The sequence below is a fragment of the Hyla sarda genome, chromosome 9 (genome assembly GCF_029499605.1).
Source record: "Hyla sarda isolate aHylSar1 chromosome 9, aHylSar1.hap1, whole genome shotgun sequence".
Classification (NCBI taxonomy): domain Eukaryota; kingdom Metazoa; phylum Chordata; class Amphibia; order Anura; family Hylidae; genus Hyla; species Hyla sarda.
In genome coordinates this window covers 163,278,748-163,301,284 of record NC_079197.1, presented here as the reverse complement: position 1 = coordinate 163,301,284, position 22,537 = coordinate 163,278,748, and the positions used below count along the sequence as shown (strand labels likewise).

Here is a 22,537-nt window from a genome sequence, read left to right as displayed (position 1 = left end):
CTCTACACCCCTCTGTCACCCATGTACACTCCTATACACCCCTCTGTACACTCCTCTACACCCCTCTGTCACCCATGTACACTCCTCTACACCCCTCTGTCACCCATGTACACTCCTCTATACCCCTCTGTCACCCATGTACACTCCTCTATACCCCTCTGCCACCCATGTACACTCCTCTACACCTGTCACCCATGTACACTCCTCTACACCTGTCACCTATGTACACCTTTCTGCACCCCTCTGTTACCCCTTTACGCCCCTGTATTCTTCCTCACTTCTAAAAGGGGAATCTGGAGGCTGATGCTGGTAAAGTGCGGAGCCTAATAGGTTTGTTTTGCAGGTTTAATGGAGAAGTATTGTGGCTGGAAGAAATTGACGGCGCGGACCAGATGGAGAAGAGAAGGAAACAAAGCAGATTTTAGAAGACGTCACATGTGAGTTGCTGTATAAAGCAGCACTGTAATCTACATACCCACAGATACATTGATGTTGTACATTGCATTATGGCTTTTTTTTTTTTTTTGCTCGTCAACTTCGGTAGGGGTTCCCCGAGCCGAAAAAGGTTGGGAAACACTGACTTACTGTATTTTGTCCCAGCCTTTGCTTCAGCTGGGACAAAGATAAGGCAGCAGCCGGCCAGGATTCTGCTCTGGATGGTATCGGGACCCCTAGTTGTCTTTTTTTTTTGTATAAGCCATGATTTCTATAAAAACAAAATATCATTTTCTTATGAAGTATATTAGAAAGATTAATGTTTTACCAAGATGGTACAACGTATAAAACATTGAATCTGACAGTGTACGTTTAAATGTTACTTCCATCAAGTCTGGGGCAGAGTCCAGCAAATCTAGAGTAACGTTCACCAAATCAAATGGACCGGCTGTTGATTCATTTGAGTCTTGAAAAAGTAATTTCACTTTCTAAGTGTTCAGACAGGTCAGGGTCTTATTTTTGACTTCTCTGTAGAATCAAAATGACTTTAACAACATTAAATAAATCAATGGCCGATTTACTACATTTTGGGTGTTTATACAGTGCAGCATAGGCTATTAGAGAATAATGTGGAGGTTTTTGTGTATGCCATGTGCTTACCTATTCTGAAGTGGCAGGCATGAGTTTGGCTCCATACTGGACACATTTCAATTACTAAAATGTTTTCTTTACGCTGTCTACATTTCCCTGGAATCTTCTGGCTTTGCAGAGAAAAGATGTTCAATCGGCAGAATGTCCGCCTGGAACATGCTGGTGCTACGGCCACTTGAAAATGCGATGTGCCCAAAGACAGAGATGCATCGGAATTTCCGCAGCACATTTCTGTCGCAGAAATTCTGCCATGTGCACAGTGCAGCAGAACCTAATTGAAAACAATGGTACTCAATAGAGATGAGCGAACTTACAGTAAATTCGATTCGTCACAAACTTCTCGGCTTTTCCTGCATAAATTAGTTCAGCTTTCCGATGCTCCGGTGGGCTGGAAAAGGTGGATACAGTCCTAGGAAAGAGTCTCCTAGGACTGTATCAACCTTTTCCAGCCCACAGGAGCACCTGAAAGCTGAACTAATTTATGCAGGAAAAGTCATCAACTGCCGAGCCGAGAAGTTCGTGACGAATCGAAATTACTGTAAGTTCGCTCATCTCTAGTACTTAACTACAATAGAATTTCATGGCAGAATTTTTCTGCGGATTCCGCACAGAAATTCTGCCCCGTGAATCACACATTGAATTTTTTGTATTCACACATTGAATTTTTACTGTATTTTATCTGTCAAAATGGTGGTATAAATTGCACCTTTTTACCATAATTAGCACAAATTAAATAATGTTGCTTATCCCACGATGATGGGAAAATCACTTAAAAAAAAAAAAAAAGAGCAGCAAAAAACGTGTGAACACAGCCTCAGTTGAGATGTAGACCTATTCTATAGAAATAGCTGCAGCAGTATACAGATCTGGGAGGGAAAGTGTCTGGGAGCTAGCAGTATGGGAATCCGAACTGTGATGGTGTCATCCTGTAGTTCATGTAGTCAACCGACCCAGGGCTGACACTGTAACTCTGCAGAAGTCTGATGAACACATGACCCAGTTACAGTAATAGAACACAGATGCAGCTGCGCTGGAAAACAAATCGCGGTGTACGCCTAGTGACGGTGAGTGTGCATGATATGGACAAAAACAGTGCTTACTGATTAGTTGCTGCAAAACTACAACTCCCAGCATGCATGGACAGCCGTTAGCTGTCCGGGCATGCTGGGTGTTGTACTTTTGCAACATCTGGGGGCCACAGTTTGGGTGACCACTGCCTTAGAGGCCCAGTGTGTAGCTCTTTCTTGCACTGTGAGAATTTGTATACAGAAAACACGCACACAATAGGCAGTTTTAGTAAATAGTGCTTTGCGTTTATTGCAATTCATAGGAAGGGAATCTCTCACCCAAAATAAGGAACATATATTAATCTGAGCACGAAATAGTTACCCCCCCCCCCCCCGAATGTGACAAGAAAAAAAAGGGGAGCTCACAATGTACATAGCTATGTGCACCGCACCAGATACCTTAGTCTGCACCACCCAGAAGCTGGTGGACAGGTCAGTGCACGAAGCTGGGAGCACCACCCAGAAGCACCGTACTGGTGGACAGGTCAGTGCACGAAGCTGGGAGCACCACCCAGAAGCACCGTACTGGTGGACAGGTAAGTGCACGGAGCTGGGAGCACGACCCAGAAGCACCGTACTGGTGGACAGGTAAGTGCACGGAGCTGGGAGCACCACCCAGAAGCACCGTACTGGTGGACAGGTAAGTGCACGGAGCTGGGAGCACCACCCAGAAGCACCGTACTGGTGGACAGGTAAGTGCACGGAGCTGGGAGCACCACCCAGAAGCACCGTACTGGTGGACAGGTCAGTGCACGAAGCTGGGAGCACCACCCAGAAGCACCGTACTGGTGGACAGGTCAGTGCATGAAGCTGAGAGCACCACCCAGAAGCACCGTACTGGTGGACAGGTCAGTGCACGAAGCTGGGAGCACCACCCAGAAGCACCGTACTGGTGGACAGGTCAGTGCATGAAGCTGAGAGCACCACCCAGAAGCACCGTACTGGTGGACAGGTCAGTGCACGAAGCTGGGAGCACCACCCAGAAGCACCGTACTGGTGGACAGGTCAGTGCACGAAGCTGGGAGCACCACCCAGAAGCACCGTACTGGTGGACAGGTCAGCGCTCGAGGCTGAAAGATACACCGTACACCGATGTTCTGACCTTCACATCCGATATATTACAACAGAAAAAGCAAAAACAAACAAAAAGTGCATAATATATACAAGCACAAACAAAATATACTGCACCCTGCTACCATTATCTGCACAGGTCTTCACACTATCAAGGAGATCTCAACAGCCTTTGGCTGTCCAGGCATGCTGGGAGATGTAGTACTGCAACAGCTGGAGGCACACTGGTTGGAAAACACTGTACTTTGCCAAAACTCCTACGCATTGCTGCCCAATATAACACGCACCCGAAACTATAGCGCTGGGTGGTCCAGAGGACAGCAGCAGGGAATTCCATCAGTGTGCCCGTGAATTAAATGAACATTTGACATGTGAAATGTTTTGATAGGTGGGGGTGTCAGTGCTGAGACCCCCAGTGATCATTAGAACAAGCAAGGAGAAGGGCGCTTTATTTCCCCCTGAACAACCTTCGTCCTGTGGCCCCATTATAGGTCTTTGGGGCCATCCAGTGAAGCAGGAGAGCGGGGGGAGTAAAGTGCTCGTCTCCGCTCACACTTTTTAATGATTGGCGGGGTCTCAGCACTGACAGCTACACTCATGTAACCCATTCCTAAGAGAAATTTTATATATACATATATATATATACATACATACACACACACACACACACACACACACACACAGTGTGTGTGTGTGTATATATATATATATATATATATATATATATATATATATATATATATTTTTTTTTTTTTTATAGATAAAAGGTTTAAAGGGGTACTCCGGTGAAAACCTTTTTTCTTTTAAATCAACTGGTGCCAGAAAGTTAAACATATTTGTAAATTACTTCTATTAAAAAATCTTAATCCTTCCAGTACTTATTAGCTGCTGAATGCTACAGAGGAAATTCCTTTCTTTTTGGAACACTGATGACATAACGAGCACAGTGCTCTCTGCTGACATCTCTGTCCATTTTAGCAACCGTGCATAGCAGATGTATGCTAAGGGCAGCATGGTGGCTCAGTGGTTAGCACTGCTGCGTTTGGGTTTTGGGTTCAAATCCCACTAAGGATAACCATAAATAAAGAGTTATTATTATTATAATGACATCAGCAAAGAGCACTGTGCTCGTGATGTCATCAGAGAGGATTCCAAAAAGAAAAGCATTTCCTCTGTAGTATTCAGCAGCTAATAAGTACAGGAAGGATTAAGATTTTTTAATAGAAGTAATTTACAAATCTGTTTAACTTTCTGGCACTAGTTGATTTAAAAGAAAAAAGGTTTTCACTGGAGTACCCCTTTAATAACCCAGTACTGGTTTCCAGTACAAGATCGCAATGTTAGATAAGTAACTGGTAATAATAAAAAAAATAATAATATATATATATATATATATATGAAGAAAATTAAAACAGCTCAACCCAAAAAATGAAAAGATGATGCCAGGTGCCAGCAGGTCGTTGTCCCAGGTAACGGGTCAATTGTAGATACCAAGCAAAAAATTTGCAGAATTTTTTGCTTGGTGTGTATATATATATATTATATATATAAAATATATATTATAAAAATATATATATATGTGTGTGTGTGTGTATTTTTATAATATATATATATATTTTTTTTTAAATTACCAGTTAGCTATGTAACATATTGCAATCATGTACTGGAAACCAGTACGGGGTTATTAAACCTTTTAGGTGAAAGGATGACATATTTATGGAATTTACAGTATTGACAGGTTTTCCCCGATACCTTCACAGCCATGCTAGGAGTTTAGTGAAGTAGAATTTATAGAGCTCCCCCTAAACTGAATAAATATGTATGTAGTGGACTCTCCTAGCGGTGGCTGCTGGTGACATATTTACCATCTCCAACAGTGTTTCTCAACCAGGATGCCTCCAGCTGTTGCAAAACTACAACTCCCAGCATGCCCGGACAGCCGAAGGCTGTCCGGGCATGCTGGGAGTTGCAGTTTTGCAACAGCTGGAGACACCCTTAGTTGGGAAACACTGCTGTATACAGAGTAGCAGGGAATTTTTTTAAGATAATCATGGTAAGACTGTGTTCACACGTTGCATTTTGGTCAGTAGTCAAAACCAGGAATAGGCCCGAATCCTTCCCTTATAGGTTTCTCCATGTTGGTTCCGCTCCTAGTTTTGATTACACATAAGTAAAAAAAAATAATAATAATTTTTTTAAAACTACCGGTAGTGACCATGTGAACCCGGCCTAAGGATATAAAAGGAATCATTTACTCAGTGCAGGATTATTATTTTTTTCAATCTATTTACATAAAATCAGAACAATAGTCGATTTGTTTAATACTTTCTGCAGACTGGGCCACAAGGATGGGGCCCCCCATTTATTTATTCATTCTCCATCGGCGGGCACCTCGTGTGCAATAAATTACAAAGGATTTCACCAGTCTGAGCTCCACTTCCAGTCATTCAAGGTACCTTCGACTATCTGGGCATGCTGGGAGTTGTAGTTTTGCAACAGCTGGAGGCACACTGGTTGGGATACACTGTTCTACCCAAATTTCTGGCCACCATTGGTTTAGTGCTAGTGCTTTATATTGGCAATTAGTAGGGGACCTCAGCACCCGGACACCACCAATACAAATCAGAGGTTTGACGAAATGATAGGTAGATTTTAAGGGTACGTTCAGACGAGCGGATTTGCAGATTATTTTATGCTGCGGATCCACCACTGAAGGACCCTCTGTATTCTGCCTTTACATGTGCCTGCTCGGAGCGGCAATACGCTGCGATGTGCGAGTCGCCGCGCACATGCGCAGTATACTCGCACATCACGGCAGCTCCCAGCCTAGCTCATTGAGTAGGGGGAGCGGCCACGATGTGTGTGTGTGAGTACACCGCGCATGCGCGGCGACCCACACATCGTTTCAGTGTGTCTGGACATAGCGGCGTATTACCGCTCCGAGCAGGCACACGTAAAGGCAGAAAACAGAGGTCCTTCAGCGTCTGAACGTACCCCTAAGGGGGAGATTTATCAAAACCCGTCCAGAGGAAAAGTTGCTGAGTTGCCCATAGCAACCAATCAGATCGCTTCTTTCATTTTTGAAAAGTCCTGTGGAAAAATGAAAGTAGCGATCTGATTGGTTGCCATGGGCAACTGGACAACTTTTCCTCTGCACAGGTCTTGATAAATCTCCCCCCTAAATGTTATTCAGGAGTAAAAGATATAATCTCTTGCAGGCAGCTTTTGGATCAGATGTGGACAACATGGTGGTCATGCAACTTAAAGGGGCATTCCGCGATTTTTCTTTCTTCAGCCTACGATGCCAAGTTATAATACTGTGTAATCATCTTCTATTACCTCAGCGTATCGGGTTTTCATGCACAGGACCCACACCTAGAAGTGTAGAGCAAGGAGGGGGGGAGATTTATCAAAACCCGTCCAGAGGTAAAGTTGCCGAGTTGCCCATAGCAACCAATCAGATCGCTTCTTTCATTTTGCAGAGGCCTTTTCAAAAATGAAAGAAGCGATCTGATTGGTTGCTATGGGCAACTCAGCAACTTTTCCTCTGGACAGGTTTTGAGAAAATTTCCCCCCTCAAGTCTTTGTCTCTAACCTTTCCCAGAATTCCATGCGGCCAGAGACAATGGCCCTCATTTACTATTCTAAACCAGACTTCTTTTGTCGGGTTTTTTTGGCGCATCTTTGTCTGCGACATGTCGCAGACATCGTGCGCCAGTCTGCGACATTTTTTCCCCGATGTGGATTCTCCCAAACCCGACATTTCTGAGCTTTCCCACGTATTTATAAAGGTTTCCAACCCGAATTTGTTGAATTGTTGTGGATTTTTTCCCGACAACTCAGAGGAGTTGGAAACCAAAACCAACAAAACCCACGTGCGACAAACAAGATGCGACATAATAATAAATACCAGGGTAAAAAAGCAAGATAGACTTACAACCCGATTTTCTAAGTAAATGAGGGCCAATAATGTCACATGGTCTCCAGGCGGTGTGGCTATGCTGCCATTGGTGGGCAGATATCATTACTCTAATAAAACCTTTTCACCCTGCTACCACCCGCCTACCCATTGCAGGATAGTCGCGCCCCCTGGAGACCATGTGACTTATGACAAATTGTTTCTGGCTGCATGGAATGCTGGGAAAATTCTGAGAAAACAGTAAAATAAAAAGACTTGTACTACAGCACTTTCGGGCGTGGGGGCTGTGCTTGAAAACGGAACAAAGCATCGCACTGAGGTAATGGAAGAAAATGACACAGTATTATAACTTGGCAGCACAGGATAAGATTTCTTCCTTACCTATATAGGACAGATAAGACCCATTGTAACGGTGGTCTCCAAACTGTGAACCTCCAGATGTTGCAAAACTACAACTCCCAGCATGCCCGGACAGCCAACGGCTGTCCGGGCATGCTGGGAGTTGTAGTTTTGCAACATCTGGAGGTTTGCAGTTTGGAGACCACCGTTAAAATGAGTCTTATCCATAGCACAAACATCATGACATTTTCCCAGGGTTAGGTCAGGGGGTGTGTCTTCAGAGGTCAAAGATCGCCCCCAGCTTCTCAGTCACCTAGTGTTGGACCCAGCTGATGTCGCTGGTGGGCGCTTCGTGCCCGCGTTCTCCACCTATTGCTGGACTGAGCTGGTGTCGCTGGCGGGCATTTCCTCCCTTCGTGTCTAGTCCTGTACAAACCTTTCACAACAGGCGTATCGTCAGCTTTTACATCAGGGATCTCTTCAACAAATGGTAAAAAAAAAAAAAATATATATTATATTATAATTATATATATATATATATATATATATATATATATATATATATATATATATATATATATATATTTTAGTTTTTTTTTTCCTGCCCAAAGTTTGATCTCAAACTAGAGAAACCTTTTAAAAAACCAGAAAATGTCAACTTTATAAAGAGAGTTGCTGTCGCGGATCAATCCAGTATAAGAAGCTTCGTATGGGTTCGGTGCGGTCATGTAGGTAAAGAGAGAATGACCTGGACTGGGCCCAGTTAAACGGGTTAAATAATGAAGGGAATTGAGTATAGGGTGCAAAGAGGTCCCTATAGTGCACGTCTAAAAACCCGATCTGACCGCTTCAGTCTAATGCCTTGAATGATGCACAAAACCGTCGACGCGTAGGTCGCAATGTGCGATATGCTGTAGCCAAGAAGGATCACAGCTCTTGTTATACATACAGAAGTGGTAGAGATAGATATTTTAAAAAGGGGTACCCCGTTGGGGGGAAGGGAAAAAATAAAATAAAAAAAGTTTTGAAAAAAGTTTTCCAGTATTTAAAAATCTTAATCCTTCCAGTACTTAGCAGCTGCTGTATGCTCCAGATGAAGTTGTGTTGTCCTTTCCAGTCTGATCACAGTGCTCTCTGGTGCCACCTCTGTCCGTGTCAGGAACTGTTCAGAGCAGGAGCAAATCCCTATAAGGCTGGGTTTCCACACAGTTTTTTTTCTGGTGTTTTTTTTTTTAGATATCTGCCACTGCAGTTTTTGGGACAAAGTCAGAAATGGATCCAGTTATAAGTATTAGGAAACCTAGCCTAACAGACCTATCCTGCTCTGGACAGTTCCTGACAGAGGTGGCAGCAGAGAGCACTGCGGTCAGACTGAAAAGAACTACATAGCTTCCTCTGGAGCATACAGCAGCTGATAAGTACTGAAGGGATTAAGATTTTTAAATAGAAGTAATTTATAAGGGTACATTCACACTGGGCCGATTTTCGCAGCGTATTTTGCTGCGGGTCCGCCGCTGAATGACCTCCTATATGCTGCCTTTATATGTGCCTGCTTGGAGCAGCAATACGCCGCTCCGAGCAGACACACTGCAGCCGCTCCCCCTGCTCCATGAGCTAGGTCGAGAGCTGCCGCCATGTGCGAGTATACTGTGCATGCGCGCAGCAACTCGCACATCGCAGTGTGTCTGCTCAGAGCGGCGTATTACCGCTCCAAGCAGGCACATGTAAAGGCAGCATATAGGTGTCCTTCAATGGCGGTTCCGCCTCGAAATACGCTGTGAAAATCCGCACACGTGAGAACATACCCTAAATCTGTATAACTTTCTGCCACCAGTTGATTTGAAAAAAAAAATTCCCCTTCAGGGTACCCCTTTAAAGCATTAGTGCCATTAATATAAACTTGTAACATGTTGTCTAGACACATCAACAGTTTATATTGCGTCAGGTCTTATGCCCGATACATGCTGTGATCATGAGTAATGGCCAACTGAAGTGCACAACAGGGCGCGTGACCCCATCCAACTCATTCACTCCACAGACTAATGCAGTGAAAGAATCGGCTTTGATTAACAGCCAGGGAGTGTAGCGCGCGCTGCCTCGTATTGCTGACAGCTATTACTCGCTTTAGCAGCTAGTGTCAGGACTAAGACTCGCCGCAATTTAAACTTTAGCTGAGTAAAGATCAGCTAAAGCACGCAGCAGGGGGCTTGACTCGATCCAACTCATTTACTCCACATAATTATTTAGTGAAAGGATTGGATCTGATTGACAGCCAAGGAAAGTAGCGCGCGCTACCTCTCACTTCTGCCAGCTATTACTCACTATCACAGCCAGTATCAGGACGAAGACCTGATGCGATCTAAACTTTTCACATGTCAACATGTCAGAAGTTTATAACAACACTAATGCTGGAGAGGAGAGGTGGAAAAAAAGAGCATCAGAAATGAAGGATTCCCAGGCCGGGTCACGTGCAGCCACAATGGAAGTCTGTGTCTTGTAGGGAGGTCAGGCTGCGGCCGATGCACACAACGTGGTACCAGGAATCGCAATGGTCGCACTGCACCCAGCTGACTGTGTCTTCCTGCGGGAGGCGGCAAGAACGCGAGGCACAAGGCTCGGCACTGGAGATCGTCTGGGACACCACCAGAGGAGGAGCGGGGTTCTTTCTTGGACGACCACGAGGCTTCCTGCAAAAGGAATCAAGTGAAATGAGCGACTATACCCTCATGAGGCATCAAGGGAAAGAGGCAGATAAGAGGACGACTACTGATACATAGAAATATAACTGTGCAGGGTGAAAGAGGTAACTTTACATGTGGTCTTAAAGGGGTACTCCGGTGCTTAGACATCTTATCCCCTATCCAAAGGATAGGGGATAAGATGCCTGATCGCGGGGGTCCCACCGCTGGGGACCCCCGTGATCTTGCACGCCGCACACTGTTTATAATCAGTCCCCGGAGCGCGTTCGCTCCGGGTCTGATTACCAACGACCACAGGGCCGGCGGTGTGTAACGTCACGCTCCGCCCCTCAATGCAAGCCTATGGGAGGGGGGGGGGGGGGGGTTGATAGCTGTCACGCCACCTCTCATAGGCTTGCATTGAGGGGCGGAGGCGTGACATCACACACTGCCGGGCCCTGTGGTCGTTGATAATCAGACCCGGAGCGAACACACTCCAGGGACTGATTATAAACGGGGAGCGGCGTTCAAGATCCTTTGGATAGGAGATAAGATGTCTAAGCGCCGGAGTACCCCTTTAAAGGGATTATCCACCGTAAGGTGATTTTAGTAGGTACCTGGCAGACCGTAATGGACATGCTTAGGAAGGATCTGCTCTTGTCTTGGGGCTAAATGGCTATGTTGTGAGATTACCATAACACTGTGGCTAGCTTTTTGTGAACTGGTATTTCCTGTTTGAGTTTTCTTTTTTTGGACTACAAATCCCACAATTCCATTTTCCTCCCTCCCACACATCAGACACTCCACTCATTGAAACATAAATGAGCTGCATACATTCAAAAGACCTGTGGTTCTCAATCAGGGTGCCTACAGCTGTTGCATTAGTTGCAGATTGATCCCTCTCCCACCAAGCGATCGCTCCACCTATTGAAGCAGACAGGCTCCCTGTCATCAGCTGACTAGTGAGTCAGGTCTTGGCCGCATTGCAACCTGGGAAAAATCTGAGACAACAGTCATTTTGTATGCTATTAAAAATAAATATTGGAGTGAAAATCACATAAGAATTGTGAGAAAACCGTCACACACAGGTACAGCCACTATATTATGAACTACACTAACATTACAGCCCCTGTAGCATAGTCAAGTAAAAAAAATTCCCCGAATACCTCTTTTAAGAGGTATTCCTGGTATTAGAAAATGTTTTTTAAATAAACTCATCAGCACAATATATTCATAAATTACTAGTGCAGTGTTGTCACAAATTGTACTGGCTCCAACATGAGCTACCCCCCACAGGAAGTTGTTTAGTCCGCTCATATCAGTGTGGTGTTGTCTCCAGCTCCTCCCGAGTCAACTGTTGTCTGAGAAGGTGTGGCTAAATCTTGTCTCATCGCCTGAGTAATGTCATCACCTCTGACAAGCAATAATATACACAGTAATATACATATAGCTTTAATGGGACATTTAGGGAAAAATGGTTAGTGCTTTCACCATGCCGGCTCGTGCCAAACATTTTCTTAGACAAAGGAGCAGACGGGATGAATACAGCAGCTTTTTTTTTTTTAGACTTGTTGTGTGGACAAATACTCTGCATTGTAGAGCAATGTTCTATAACAGCCCAGGAGGGAGGGGTATGATAAAGAGCTGAGGGAAACCATTGCATTCTGGGAATAGTAGTATTGAGCAACTGCTCTATCAAGAAGCACAGTGATTATCTGACATAGGAAGACACACAACAACATTAGATTTTTTGTGGTTTCAGAATTGGGGCAAACAGATAAGCTTTGCTACTTTCCTGAAATCGGAATAACCCTTCAATGAATGTTATCCTACAGTTTACTGTATGCAGCTCCTATGGGTCTCTATGGTTACTGACAAGTCAACGCTTTCATTCTGCAGTCACGCATGGTGCCATATTGCATTCAACCAAGAGGGGATGGCCTTCTCTATGGGGGTATGGTGCTCAGTGGTTTCCTCCTACACTCCAAACAGTGTTCCAATATAAGATCCAGCTTCCTACCAAACTGGCCCTATTGTGTGTCTAAGATAAGGAAACAAGACCGAGCACCCTATGGCTAGGATTCCACCTCGTTTTTTTCCAGCGTTTTTTTTAACTGGGGAAAAAAAAAAAAAAAAAGCTAGTGCAATTTCCTGCGTCTGACATTTTTTCTGGCGTTTTTGGATTTAAGTTGAAATTGCATTTTGTCCCCTTTCGCGTTTAAAAAAAAAAAAAAAAAAAATGTGTTTGGTACCAAAAAATAAAAATTAAATAAAAATAAAGAACAAGGGATGGAAAAAAAATTATTTAAGGAAATTTTTATACTTAACTTTTAATTTTTTAATAAAGTGTGTGTGTTTCACTTTTTTCCCGCAATTTTTTTTAGGTAGTACTACTATTTCCAGCATGGAACAGACTGTTCCATGATGGGAGTAGTACTAGTACCTGTACTAATAGACATATCGCCCCGGGTGTCAATCCTGACACCCGATGCGATCGTCCAAAATATAGCAAAGAAGCGGAGCGAATTTATACAGCACTCGTATCTCTGCTCTGTACTCCGGCCAGTGATGTGAATAAAAATTCACATCACTCATTCATATTTTCTGCCCAGAGTGGGGATTGGTCGGATGGTTGCAGCCAATTACAGCTCTCGGTGGGAAATAGTGATGTTCTATTCATATCACTGGCCAGAGTATAGTGCAGAGATACGGAGAAAGCCGCTCCGCATCTCCGCAATAGATACAACAATCTCATCGGGTGTCAGGAGTGACACCCGCTGTGATCTGTCCTTAACTGCAGGTACTACTACTCCCAACATGGAGCCCACTCTGCTCTATGCTGGGAGCTGTACCACCTGCAGTTAAGGAAAGATCACAGCGGGTGTCACTCCCGACACCCGCTGTGATCCTCCTGTTTAATGTATAGATGCGGCGGCCGCTCTACTATGGTCCCCTGCACTGACGTATATATACAAACCTATTCATATTTCCCACAAAGAGTTGTGATTGGCTGGAACCATCTGGCCAATCACAGCTCTCTGTAGGAAATATGAATAGGTGTATATATACACATCAGTGCAGGGGACCATAGAAGAGCGGCCGGCCGCATCTTTAATTATACAGAAGAATCGCAACGGACCAGGGGTGATCTGTCAATTAGTACAGGTACTACTACTCCCATCATGGAACAGTGTGTTCAATGCTGGGAGTAGTAGAAGAAAAAAATAAAAATAAACTGAAAACCACACACACACACACACACACACACACACACACACACACACACACACACACACACACACTACATTTTTATTATGGTCGGCTACATTTTGTGTGCCCTGCCCACCCACATAAATTGATCCCTGTTTAAAAGTTAATGAAAATGTTGTTATAAAAAAAAAAAAATTTCCTTAAATACAATTTTTTCCATCACTACTGTATCTTTATTTTTTTTAATGGTACCCTACGAAATTTTATTTAAAAAAAAACAAAAAAACAAAAAAAAAACTCCATTACTTTTTTGGATCGCTAAAGTCCAAAAGAGAATAAAAACTGCCTGCAAAAAACGCCAAATGGCGTTTTTCTTGGCATATTTTTACTCCCATATACTTCTATGGGAGAAAAACGCAACGATTCAAGGGGGAAAAAAAAAAAAAAAAAAAAAAAATAAACACCATAGGCTCAACATGCTGCGATTCAGCAAAATCGCCAAGGAGCGGAAAAACGCCAAAAAGGATAAAGAAAAAAACGGCAGATTGGAAAAAGAATTTTGCGATTTCTCATTGATTTACAGCCAACATCTGGCCGCAGTGGTTTTTGGCCGAAAAAAAATAAATAAAAAAGGGATTCCAGCCTATAGAGGATGGGGACTGATGTGAGCAATGACCATCTCAGAGTATGTTGGGAGATGTAAAGGAAACCTGCTCTGCCATTACTTCTTTTTCACACAGGAGCATTATGACTTCATGTGAGAATTGTTGCAAGAGAACCTCTCAATGTAATGATATGTGAATATTAGGGATTTCCCAACCAGGGTGCCTCCAGCTGTTGCAAAACTACAACTCCCAGCATGCCCGGACAGCCGTTGGCTGTCCGGGCATGCGGGGAGTTGTAGTTTTGCAACAGCTGGAGGCACCCTGGTTGGGAAACACTGCTCTATGCCATGGCTTTGGCTTCAATTCAATCTAAATACGTCCAGACTTAAAGGGGTATTCCAGGAATTATTGTTATTTGACTATGCTACAGGGGCTGTAAAGTTAGTGTAGTTCATAATATAGTGTCTGTACCTGTGTGTGACGGTTTTCTCACAATTCTTATGTGATTTTCCCCCCCAATATTTATTTTTACCAGCATACAAAATGACTGTTGTCTCAGATTTTTCCCAGGTTGCAATGCGGCCGAGACCTGACATCACTAGTCAGCTGATGACAAGGAGCCTGTCTGCTTCAATGGGTGGAGGGATCGCTTGGTGGGAGAGAGATCAATCTGCATCTAAGGCAACAGCTGTAGGCAACCTGATTGAAAATCACAGGTCTTTTGAATGGATGCAGCTCATTTATGTTTCAATGGGTGGGGTGGCTGATGTGTGGGAGGGAGGAAAATGGGATTGTGGGATTTGTAGGCAAAGAAGGAAACTCAAACAGGAAATACCAGTTCACAAACAGCTAGCCACAGTGTTATGTAATTCCACAACATAGTCATTTAGCCCCAAGACAAGAGCAGATCCTTCCTAAGTATGTCCATTACTGTCTGCCAGGTACGTACTAAACTCACCTTATGGTGGAGAACCCCTTTAATATTTTGGAGTGTAAGCTAACTGCAAGGTGCCTCAATGTGGGCTTCCGTTCACAAATTCACACTTCGGAATTTGTGAAGTGGAATTCATGAACGGAAAATCAGCTTGAAAATTTCCGCCTGAAGAAGGACGTTGCTCATTCTTCAGGCGGAAACACTCATGGAACACATTGCAGTCCATTGGAGGCTGCAGTGTCCGCGCGGTCCTAGCGCCGACTGATTCATTCAGTCAGCGTTGGCCGCACTTGGAATCTCCGGGTGGAAATTTTCAGTGTGAACCTAGCCTCATGTTTTCTCTAGGACTGCACGATTTGGGGGAAAATGCGTAATCGCGATTATGGAGGTGAACATTGCAATTTCGATATGCGATTGCGATATAATAAACAAATGGTAAAATCCCCCCCCACAAGTGCATATCCAATCCCCTTATTGCATAAACTGAACATAAAATGGAAGGTATTGGATATGAAACCGGCAGAAATTAGCTTAAAGGGGTATTCCAGGCAAAAACATTTTATCCCCTATCCAAAAGGATAGGGGATAAGATGTCTGATTGCAGAGGGCCCGCTGCTGAGACCTCCCCCCAATGAATGGAGGGGTCGTGTGGCGTGACATCACATCCCCAGTCCCGGAAACCCGGATTGGGACGTGTTTTTGCCCGGTATATCCCTTTAAATGGGTAACTCATTAAAACTAAATTTTTGCTATTGCACTCCTTATGGTAAATAAAAAATATTTCTAATATACTTTGTTTAACCCCTTAAGGACCAATACAAATAAACCTGTACGTCCCTGAAAGACCAGGCCTGTTTTTTCAAATCGGGGATGTCTGTCTTTATTAGAGAATAACTCTGGTAACGTTTTGCCAATCACGATAATTCTGACAATGTTTTTTTGTCACAAGTTGTCCTTCATGTACATAGTAAAAGTAAGACGATATCATTTGTAGTTTTTTTTTTTACAATGCAAAAAATCTTAATTTTTTGTAAAAATTTCATGATTTTTTGCTATTTTAACACTAATTGGTTGCATATATTTATACTTACTGACCAAATAGTTTATGAAACTTATACTTTCAGATGTCTACTTTATTTTGACGTAATTTTTTAGTTTTTAATTAACATTATAAATTAGTTAGAAGCCTAACAATTTAACTTGAAATTTTGAAAATTTTGAAAATTTGAAAAGTACATATTTTTTTATGTGCTATGCAAGGTTTGCAGAAATTAAAAGGTAGTAGAACATAGGAACACCCCCCAAATGACCCCATTTTAAAAACTAGACCCCTTAAGGTATTCGCTAGGGGGTACAGTGAGTATTTTAACACCATAGTTTTTTGGCAGGAATTATTACAAAGTCAGTGTTAAAAATTCAAAATTTGCAATTTTTCACAAATGCATCATTTGGGGGGCATATTTTTTGTACATCACTTCTGATATTGAAAGAAATGCTCCTATATTTTATTTAGCTGCTTGTCCCATGTTCGGAAATACCCCCGCTTTGGCCATATATGGTTCCTTGGCCGCGTGGTAGGACTCAGAAGGAGAGGAGCGCCATTTGGCTTTCAGGGCAGAACAGTACCCCCACCCCCACAAGTGACCCCATTTATATACCGCACCCCTACAAGTTATTGGCTGGACCAGGGACCTCTCTGATTGGTCCTTGGTTGGCTGGCAGTATAACGCGTCTGTCTGTGACAGTTAAGGCTCCTGATGGATATATCCGCCATGTTGTGGGAATAAGCACCCGCTCATGGCGAATATATCCATCACTGCTGCGGCTGGGTAGCTCAGTGTGTCTGCTCATGACTGCTGGTGGAAAATCCGCCGCTATGAGGGGACACACAAAGCTACCTAGCCGCAGCAGGGAGCTCATTACCGTGACTGCTGCATAATGTGTAGGATCACATGGTGGACATCCGCAGCATATTACATGCTGGGGATGTCCGCCAATGCGACCCTACACATTATGCATTTTTTATTTTTATTAAATTCATTTAATAAATGTATTTTTCCATATTTTTTTTTTTTATTTATTTTTTTTACACTTATTAAATTTTTATTTATTTTTACACTTTTTAATGCTTTGGAATACTTAGTATTCCAAAGCATTGCAGTTATATGCTGCCTGCCAGTTTTCACTAGCAGGCCACATATTAGGATGTGCCTCTGGCACGTCCTACAGGCAATACCCAGGGCAGACCTGGGGGTCTTTGTAGGACCCCCGGCTGCCCAGGTATGCAGCAGCACCCCGGGGTGCTGCAGGAGAGACAGAGGGAGCCCCCTCCCTCTGTCAGAACTCCTTACAGCGCGCGGTCACTTCTGACCGCGGCTGTAAAGGTTAAACTGTCGGGAGTGAAGTGAACTTCACTCCCGGCAGTGCGGCAGGTCCCGGCCAGCCGCGGCCACACACAGCACCCCGTGATCGTGATGCGGGGTGCTGCAGAGGAGACAGAGGGAGCTCCCTCCCTCTGTCATAACACTTACAGCCCGCGGTCAATTCCGACCGCAGCTGTAAGGGTTAAAACTGCCGGGACCAAAGTTTACTTCAGTCCTGGCAGTGCAGCAGGGTCCCGGCTGTGTGATACAGCCGAGTCCCTGCCGCGATCTCGTGCGTGCACTGGGCAGCACCCACGAGAATAATGGACGAGTATAGACATCCAGGTGCGGGAACGGCCGCCAACCTGGACATCTATACTCGTCCATGGTCGTTATCGGGTTAAAAAAAAAAAAAAAAGAAGTTCTCTATATTTTATTTGTGCTTAAAAAAGCTCAAGAGCACATTTTCCCCCATCTTATACACAGACTTAGGACCGAGGTCCAAACACAGGAAGTGCAGCCTGGAGCGCTGAGGGGGGAGGTCATGGTGGGAGGAGACATAGCGAGACGCACAATGGAGGGGTCGGGCCGCACTGGAGCTGAGCATACCGCTGCTGGCTCCCATGTTTCACCTTATTGTCGCTCCCATGGGCGCAGCCCGGCCCCTCCGGCATGCGACCCACTCTTTCTCCTCTCAGATAATCTAAAAAATTTGCGAGGGGCCAAACCACAATTATGGCGATTCACGTGCGATATATATTGTGCAGCCCTGGTTTTCTCCAATTCTGGCCCCTTTATTAAAGTGTTCCTATCATATAAAGAGGTTTAAAAGTTTTGATAGGTTGGTGTCTGGGTGCAAAGACCCCTAAGCGATACCTGAGTGCTAGCGATTGCTGAGGGGCTCAGCAACCAGACCCTGACTGAGCAAAAACTTTTAAACATCTCTTTATGACAGGTCAAATAGTTTTTTTTTTCTTTTTCTTAAATAGTAACCCTAAGGCAAGTTTCACACTACGGAATCTCCGAAAAGTCTGCCTTCAAAACTCTGCAGTGTGCACTGTGCAGCAGGACCCCATTGCCAGCAATGAGAATCTGCTGCACCAGAATTTACGAGCGGATTTCAGAAAGGAGTTCCGCTCACACATTCCGTAGTGTAAACTCGGCCTAAGAGACAAGGCACCTCGTTTGTTTTGTTTTTTTAATAGTTAAAGGGGTACTCCCACCCTAGACATCTTATCCCTTATCCAAAGGATAGGGGATAAGATGTCTGACCGCGGGGGTCCCGCCGCTGGGGACCCCCGCATTGTTGCATGCGGCACCCACCTGTTTCTTGTCCGGAAGCGCTGGAGGGTCCTTCTTATAGACTTGCATAGAGGGGACAGGACGTGACGGGGGCGGAGTCCTGACGTCACAGACTTCCGTTCCATTGGTCGCGACCAAGACCCTCCAGCGCTTTCGGACAAGAAACAGGTGGGTGCCGCATGCAACATTGCGGGGGTCCCCAGCGGCGGGACCCCCGCGGTCAGACATCTTATCCCCTACCCTTTGGATAGGGAATAAGATGTCTAGGGTGGGAGTACCCCTTTAAGGAGAAGGAGCTCCGACAAGTAAAGAATTGTAAATGCAGCTCTGACTGTAAGGCCATGTTTACGAAACGAAATTTCACACGGAATCCGGCAGGAAAATTTGGCTGGAAAATTTGGTGCACGCGGCAAAATTTCTGATTCCGCAGAAGGAGTGAACATGTTCATTCTTTCAGCAGAAGCTGATCAGAAGTACATTGCAGTCTATGGAGACCCCGTATTTCAAAGCAGTCCTAGCACCGGCAAAACATGCTATTTGCGGAACTTAAAAGGGGTACGCCGCTGCTCAGCGTTTGGAACAAACTGTTCCGAACGCTGGAGCCGCCAGCTCGTGACGTCATAGCCCCGCCCCCCTCGTGCCGTCACACCCCACCCCCTCAATGCAAGTCTATGGGAGGGGGCGTGACGGATGTCACGCCCCCTTCCATAGACTTGCATTGAGGGGGTGGGGGGTGACATCATGAGGGGGCGGGGCTATGACGTCACAGGCTCCAGCGGAGTACACCTTTAACTTACATTTTAAAAGTTTCTCAACTTATGTAGTCGATACATAAAAAGGAAAAAAAAAAAATGGGCCCCAAACACAAAGAAATGGAAATCTTATTACATTCTATACTCTCCTGACCTTCCCATGTCCAGCTGTTGGGCCGCCCTTTTCTCGTCCTCCTTCCGCCTTCGCTTCTTACTTTTCCTCTTCCCATTTTCTTCCTCCACCTGCTTGTCCTCCTCATCTTCCTCCAATTCACAGAGGACCTGGTGCTGTGCTTTCCTGCGGCTGCTCCTCCTCTCCAGGCCGGTACGAGACGGCAGCGGTAGGTCTGGGGTAGGTGGCTTGGCCAGCTCCACCGTCCCTCCCATGAGTCCACCACTGTGCATCCTCTCGCGCTTCATCTTGCTGATGCTTCCGATGGAGTTGAGGATGACCGTGGCCCCAGTAGTGTAATGGGGAGAAGTTCCTCGTTCCCCTCCTAAGCGTCGTGTGCCTAATACTGGAGTAAAGCCGGGGAACGCGGTCCGAGCGCGCGGCGAGGTGATGGCGCAGAAGTCCAAAGGACGCACTCGAACCCGCTGGAAGAGGAAGTAGGTATCGGGGGATGTGGGAGGAGACGAGGGTGAAGGAGGCGATTCCTGGAAGCGTAGCAGGTCTCCATCTGACAGCTCCACCCTCTGACCACGCTGGAGAAGGACCTCATTGATGTAAATGCCTAGGAAGAAAATATAAAGATCTTAAAGGGGTATTCCAGGCAAAAACTTTTTTTTTTTTATATATTATATATATGTATATCTATCTCAACTGGCTCCAGAAAGTTAAACAGATTTGTAAATTACTTCTATTAAAAAAAATCTTAATCCTTTCAGTACTTATGAGCTTCCAAAGTTAAGGTTGTTCTTTTCTGTCTAAGTGCTCTCTGGTGACACCTGTCTCGGGAAACGCCCAGTTTAGAAGAAAATCCCCATAGCAAACCTCTTCTAAACTGGGCAGTTCCCAAGACACGTGTCATCAGAGAGGATTTAGACAGAAAAGAACAACCTTAACTTCAGAAGCTCATAAGTACTGAAAGGATTAAGATTTTTTAATAGAAGTAATTTACAAATCTGTTTAACTTTCTGGAGCCAGTTGATCTATAAAAAAAAGTTTTTTCCTGGAATACCCCTTTAATACCTGCAGCAAATATGTAATTGTGAAAGATTTGCAGATTTGCTGCAGACCCATTAAAGTCAATGAGTAGAAAGTTCCACCCATGTGAATGTACCCTTTAGGGCAGTAAACAAAGTAGGACGGTCCAGCCCAAGGTCTCCAACCTGCGGACCTCCAGATGTTGCAAAACTAGAACTCCCAGCATGCCGGCAGTTGTAGTTTTGCAACATCTGGAGGTCCGCAAGTTGGAGACCACTGCCCTAAGGCTATGCCCACATGACGGAATGTCCGCCCGGAAAATGACAGCTATGCACTCCATGTGGTGTCCGCAGAAAGAATGAACAGGTTCATTCTTTCAGTGGACACGGAAAGACAGAATTTCCATGCCGGAAACATCTGGCAGGGAAATTCCGCCGTGTGAATTCAACAGGGCTCTGTTGCAGCAGAATTAGGCTAGGTTCAGACTACGGAATCTCCGAGTGCGGCCAGCACCGGCTGAATCAGTCGGCGCTAGGACCATGCGGACACTGCAGTCTCCAATAGACTGCAATGTGTTCCGCGAGAATTTTCGCCTGGGCGCATCCAGCTGTTGCGAAACTACAACTCCCAGCATGCCCGGGCAGGCATAGACAGTAAAGAGAAGAGATCAGTCCGTTCAATTCATCCTCTAGGACAGTGGTTTTCAACCTGCGGACCTCCAGATGTTGCAAAACTACAACTCCCAGCATGCCCGGACAGCCGTTGGCTGTCCGGGCATGCTGGGAGTTGTAGTTTTGCAACATCTGGAGGTCCACAGGTTGAAGACCACTGCTCTAGGACAGTGTTTCCCAACCAAGACGCATCCGGCTGTTGCAAGACTACAACTCCTTGGCATGCAGCAAAATGTAGTTTTGAAACAGCTGGAGGTACCCTGGTTGGGAAACACTGTCCTAGAGGATGAACTGAACGGACTGATCTCTTCTCATTACCGTCTATGCCTGCCCGGGCAAGCTGGGAGTTGTAGTTATGCAACAGCTGCACAGTTTGGAGACCACTAGTCTAATGTGTACAGTGGCCTATGAACTTTTGGGTCAGAGTTCAACCACTCGATCCAGTGAAGTCTGGCAGCGGCTCACCTCTCCCCTCTCTAATCCGAACACATGAGCACTCAGTCAAGCCTAACGCACATGCGTATGGAGGGATCGGGTGTGAGACTGCTGACGACCACTAAGTTATTGGGGGTGTATAGCGCTACCTTCAGGCTCAAGGGTGTACAACCAACCCTGGGATCCAATTTGATGGAAGAATCCATCCATGGTCCTCCTCCAGGGTCTCGTACACACCTGAGCACCAGACGGCCTGAAACGCGTATAAAGAAGACAGGACGGACAGACAAACATGAGGATAGTCACCACAGTTGGAGCAGCTCTCCAGGTTCACCCGCCAGTCTCCGCTTTGTTCCCGTTCGGCGTGGATTTGCGCATGGATCTGATGTTTCCCGGGAAGGGGAACGTCACAGACATTGGGGCGAGCCCCCAGCTGATAGACGCAGTGGGAGGAGTCAGGCAGGAAGGTGTACAGGTCCTGGGAGGGGGCGCCCTGCGACGGGGACGTGGTGGCCGCCCCAAGATCCGAGCCCATACGAAGCAGCTGGAAACATGGCTGCACCTGCGACAGGGACACGTCTGACCCCACCATGGCGGCTAGCCTAGGGCTTATGGGGACTTCCTATGACCTTTAACCTTACACCCCCAAGATCATAACCAACTACAATGGCTGCAAGTAACCTTGGGGGGGGGGGGGGGGGGGGGGGGGGGTTCCCAGGTCACAAAGGTCAAATTCCTTTAAAACAGCATCATGACCTTCCCCCTTTAATTTAAAAAGAACCCCAAAATTACAAAATGGGCGGGGCTTCTACTGCTGACGTCAGCTTATCTATATACCTATACCCTAAATTGTGAAGCGACTCCCCCCCACTCCTATCCGGGAATCCAGCTCCTTTGATTGTGCCCTGCAGGGGGGAGGGAGGAGGATGTGGGGCGAGGAAACCCCGGGCCGTGACGT

The 22,537-nt window shown here is 45.4% G+C and overlaps 1 protein-coding gene across 1 annotated transcript; it reads right to left on the bottom strand.

The window, feature by feature from the left end:
- Nucleotides 1-9,272: 9,272 nt before the first annotated feature.
- Nucleotides 9,273-22,268, bottom strand: TCF19 (transcription factor 19). Its single transcript, XM_056541278.1, has 3 exons — nucleotides 21,886-22,268; nucleotides 19,481-20,060; nucleotides 9,273-10,169 (listed from the first exon to the last, which is right to left on the bottom strand). The coding sequence occupies exons 1-3, from the start codon at nucleotides 22,169-22,171 to the stop codon at nucleotides 9,947-9,949; spliced, it is 1,089 nt and encodes a 362-aa protein (XP_056397253.1). The 5' UTR covers nucleotides 22,172-22,268; the 3' UTR covers nucleotides 9,273-9,946.
- Nucleotides 22,269-22,537: the final 269 nt, after the last annotated feature.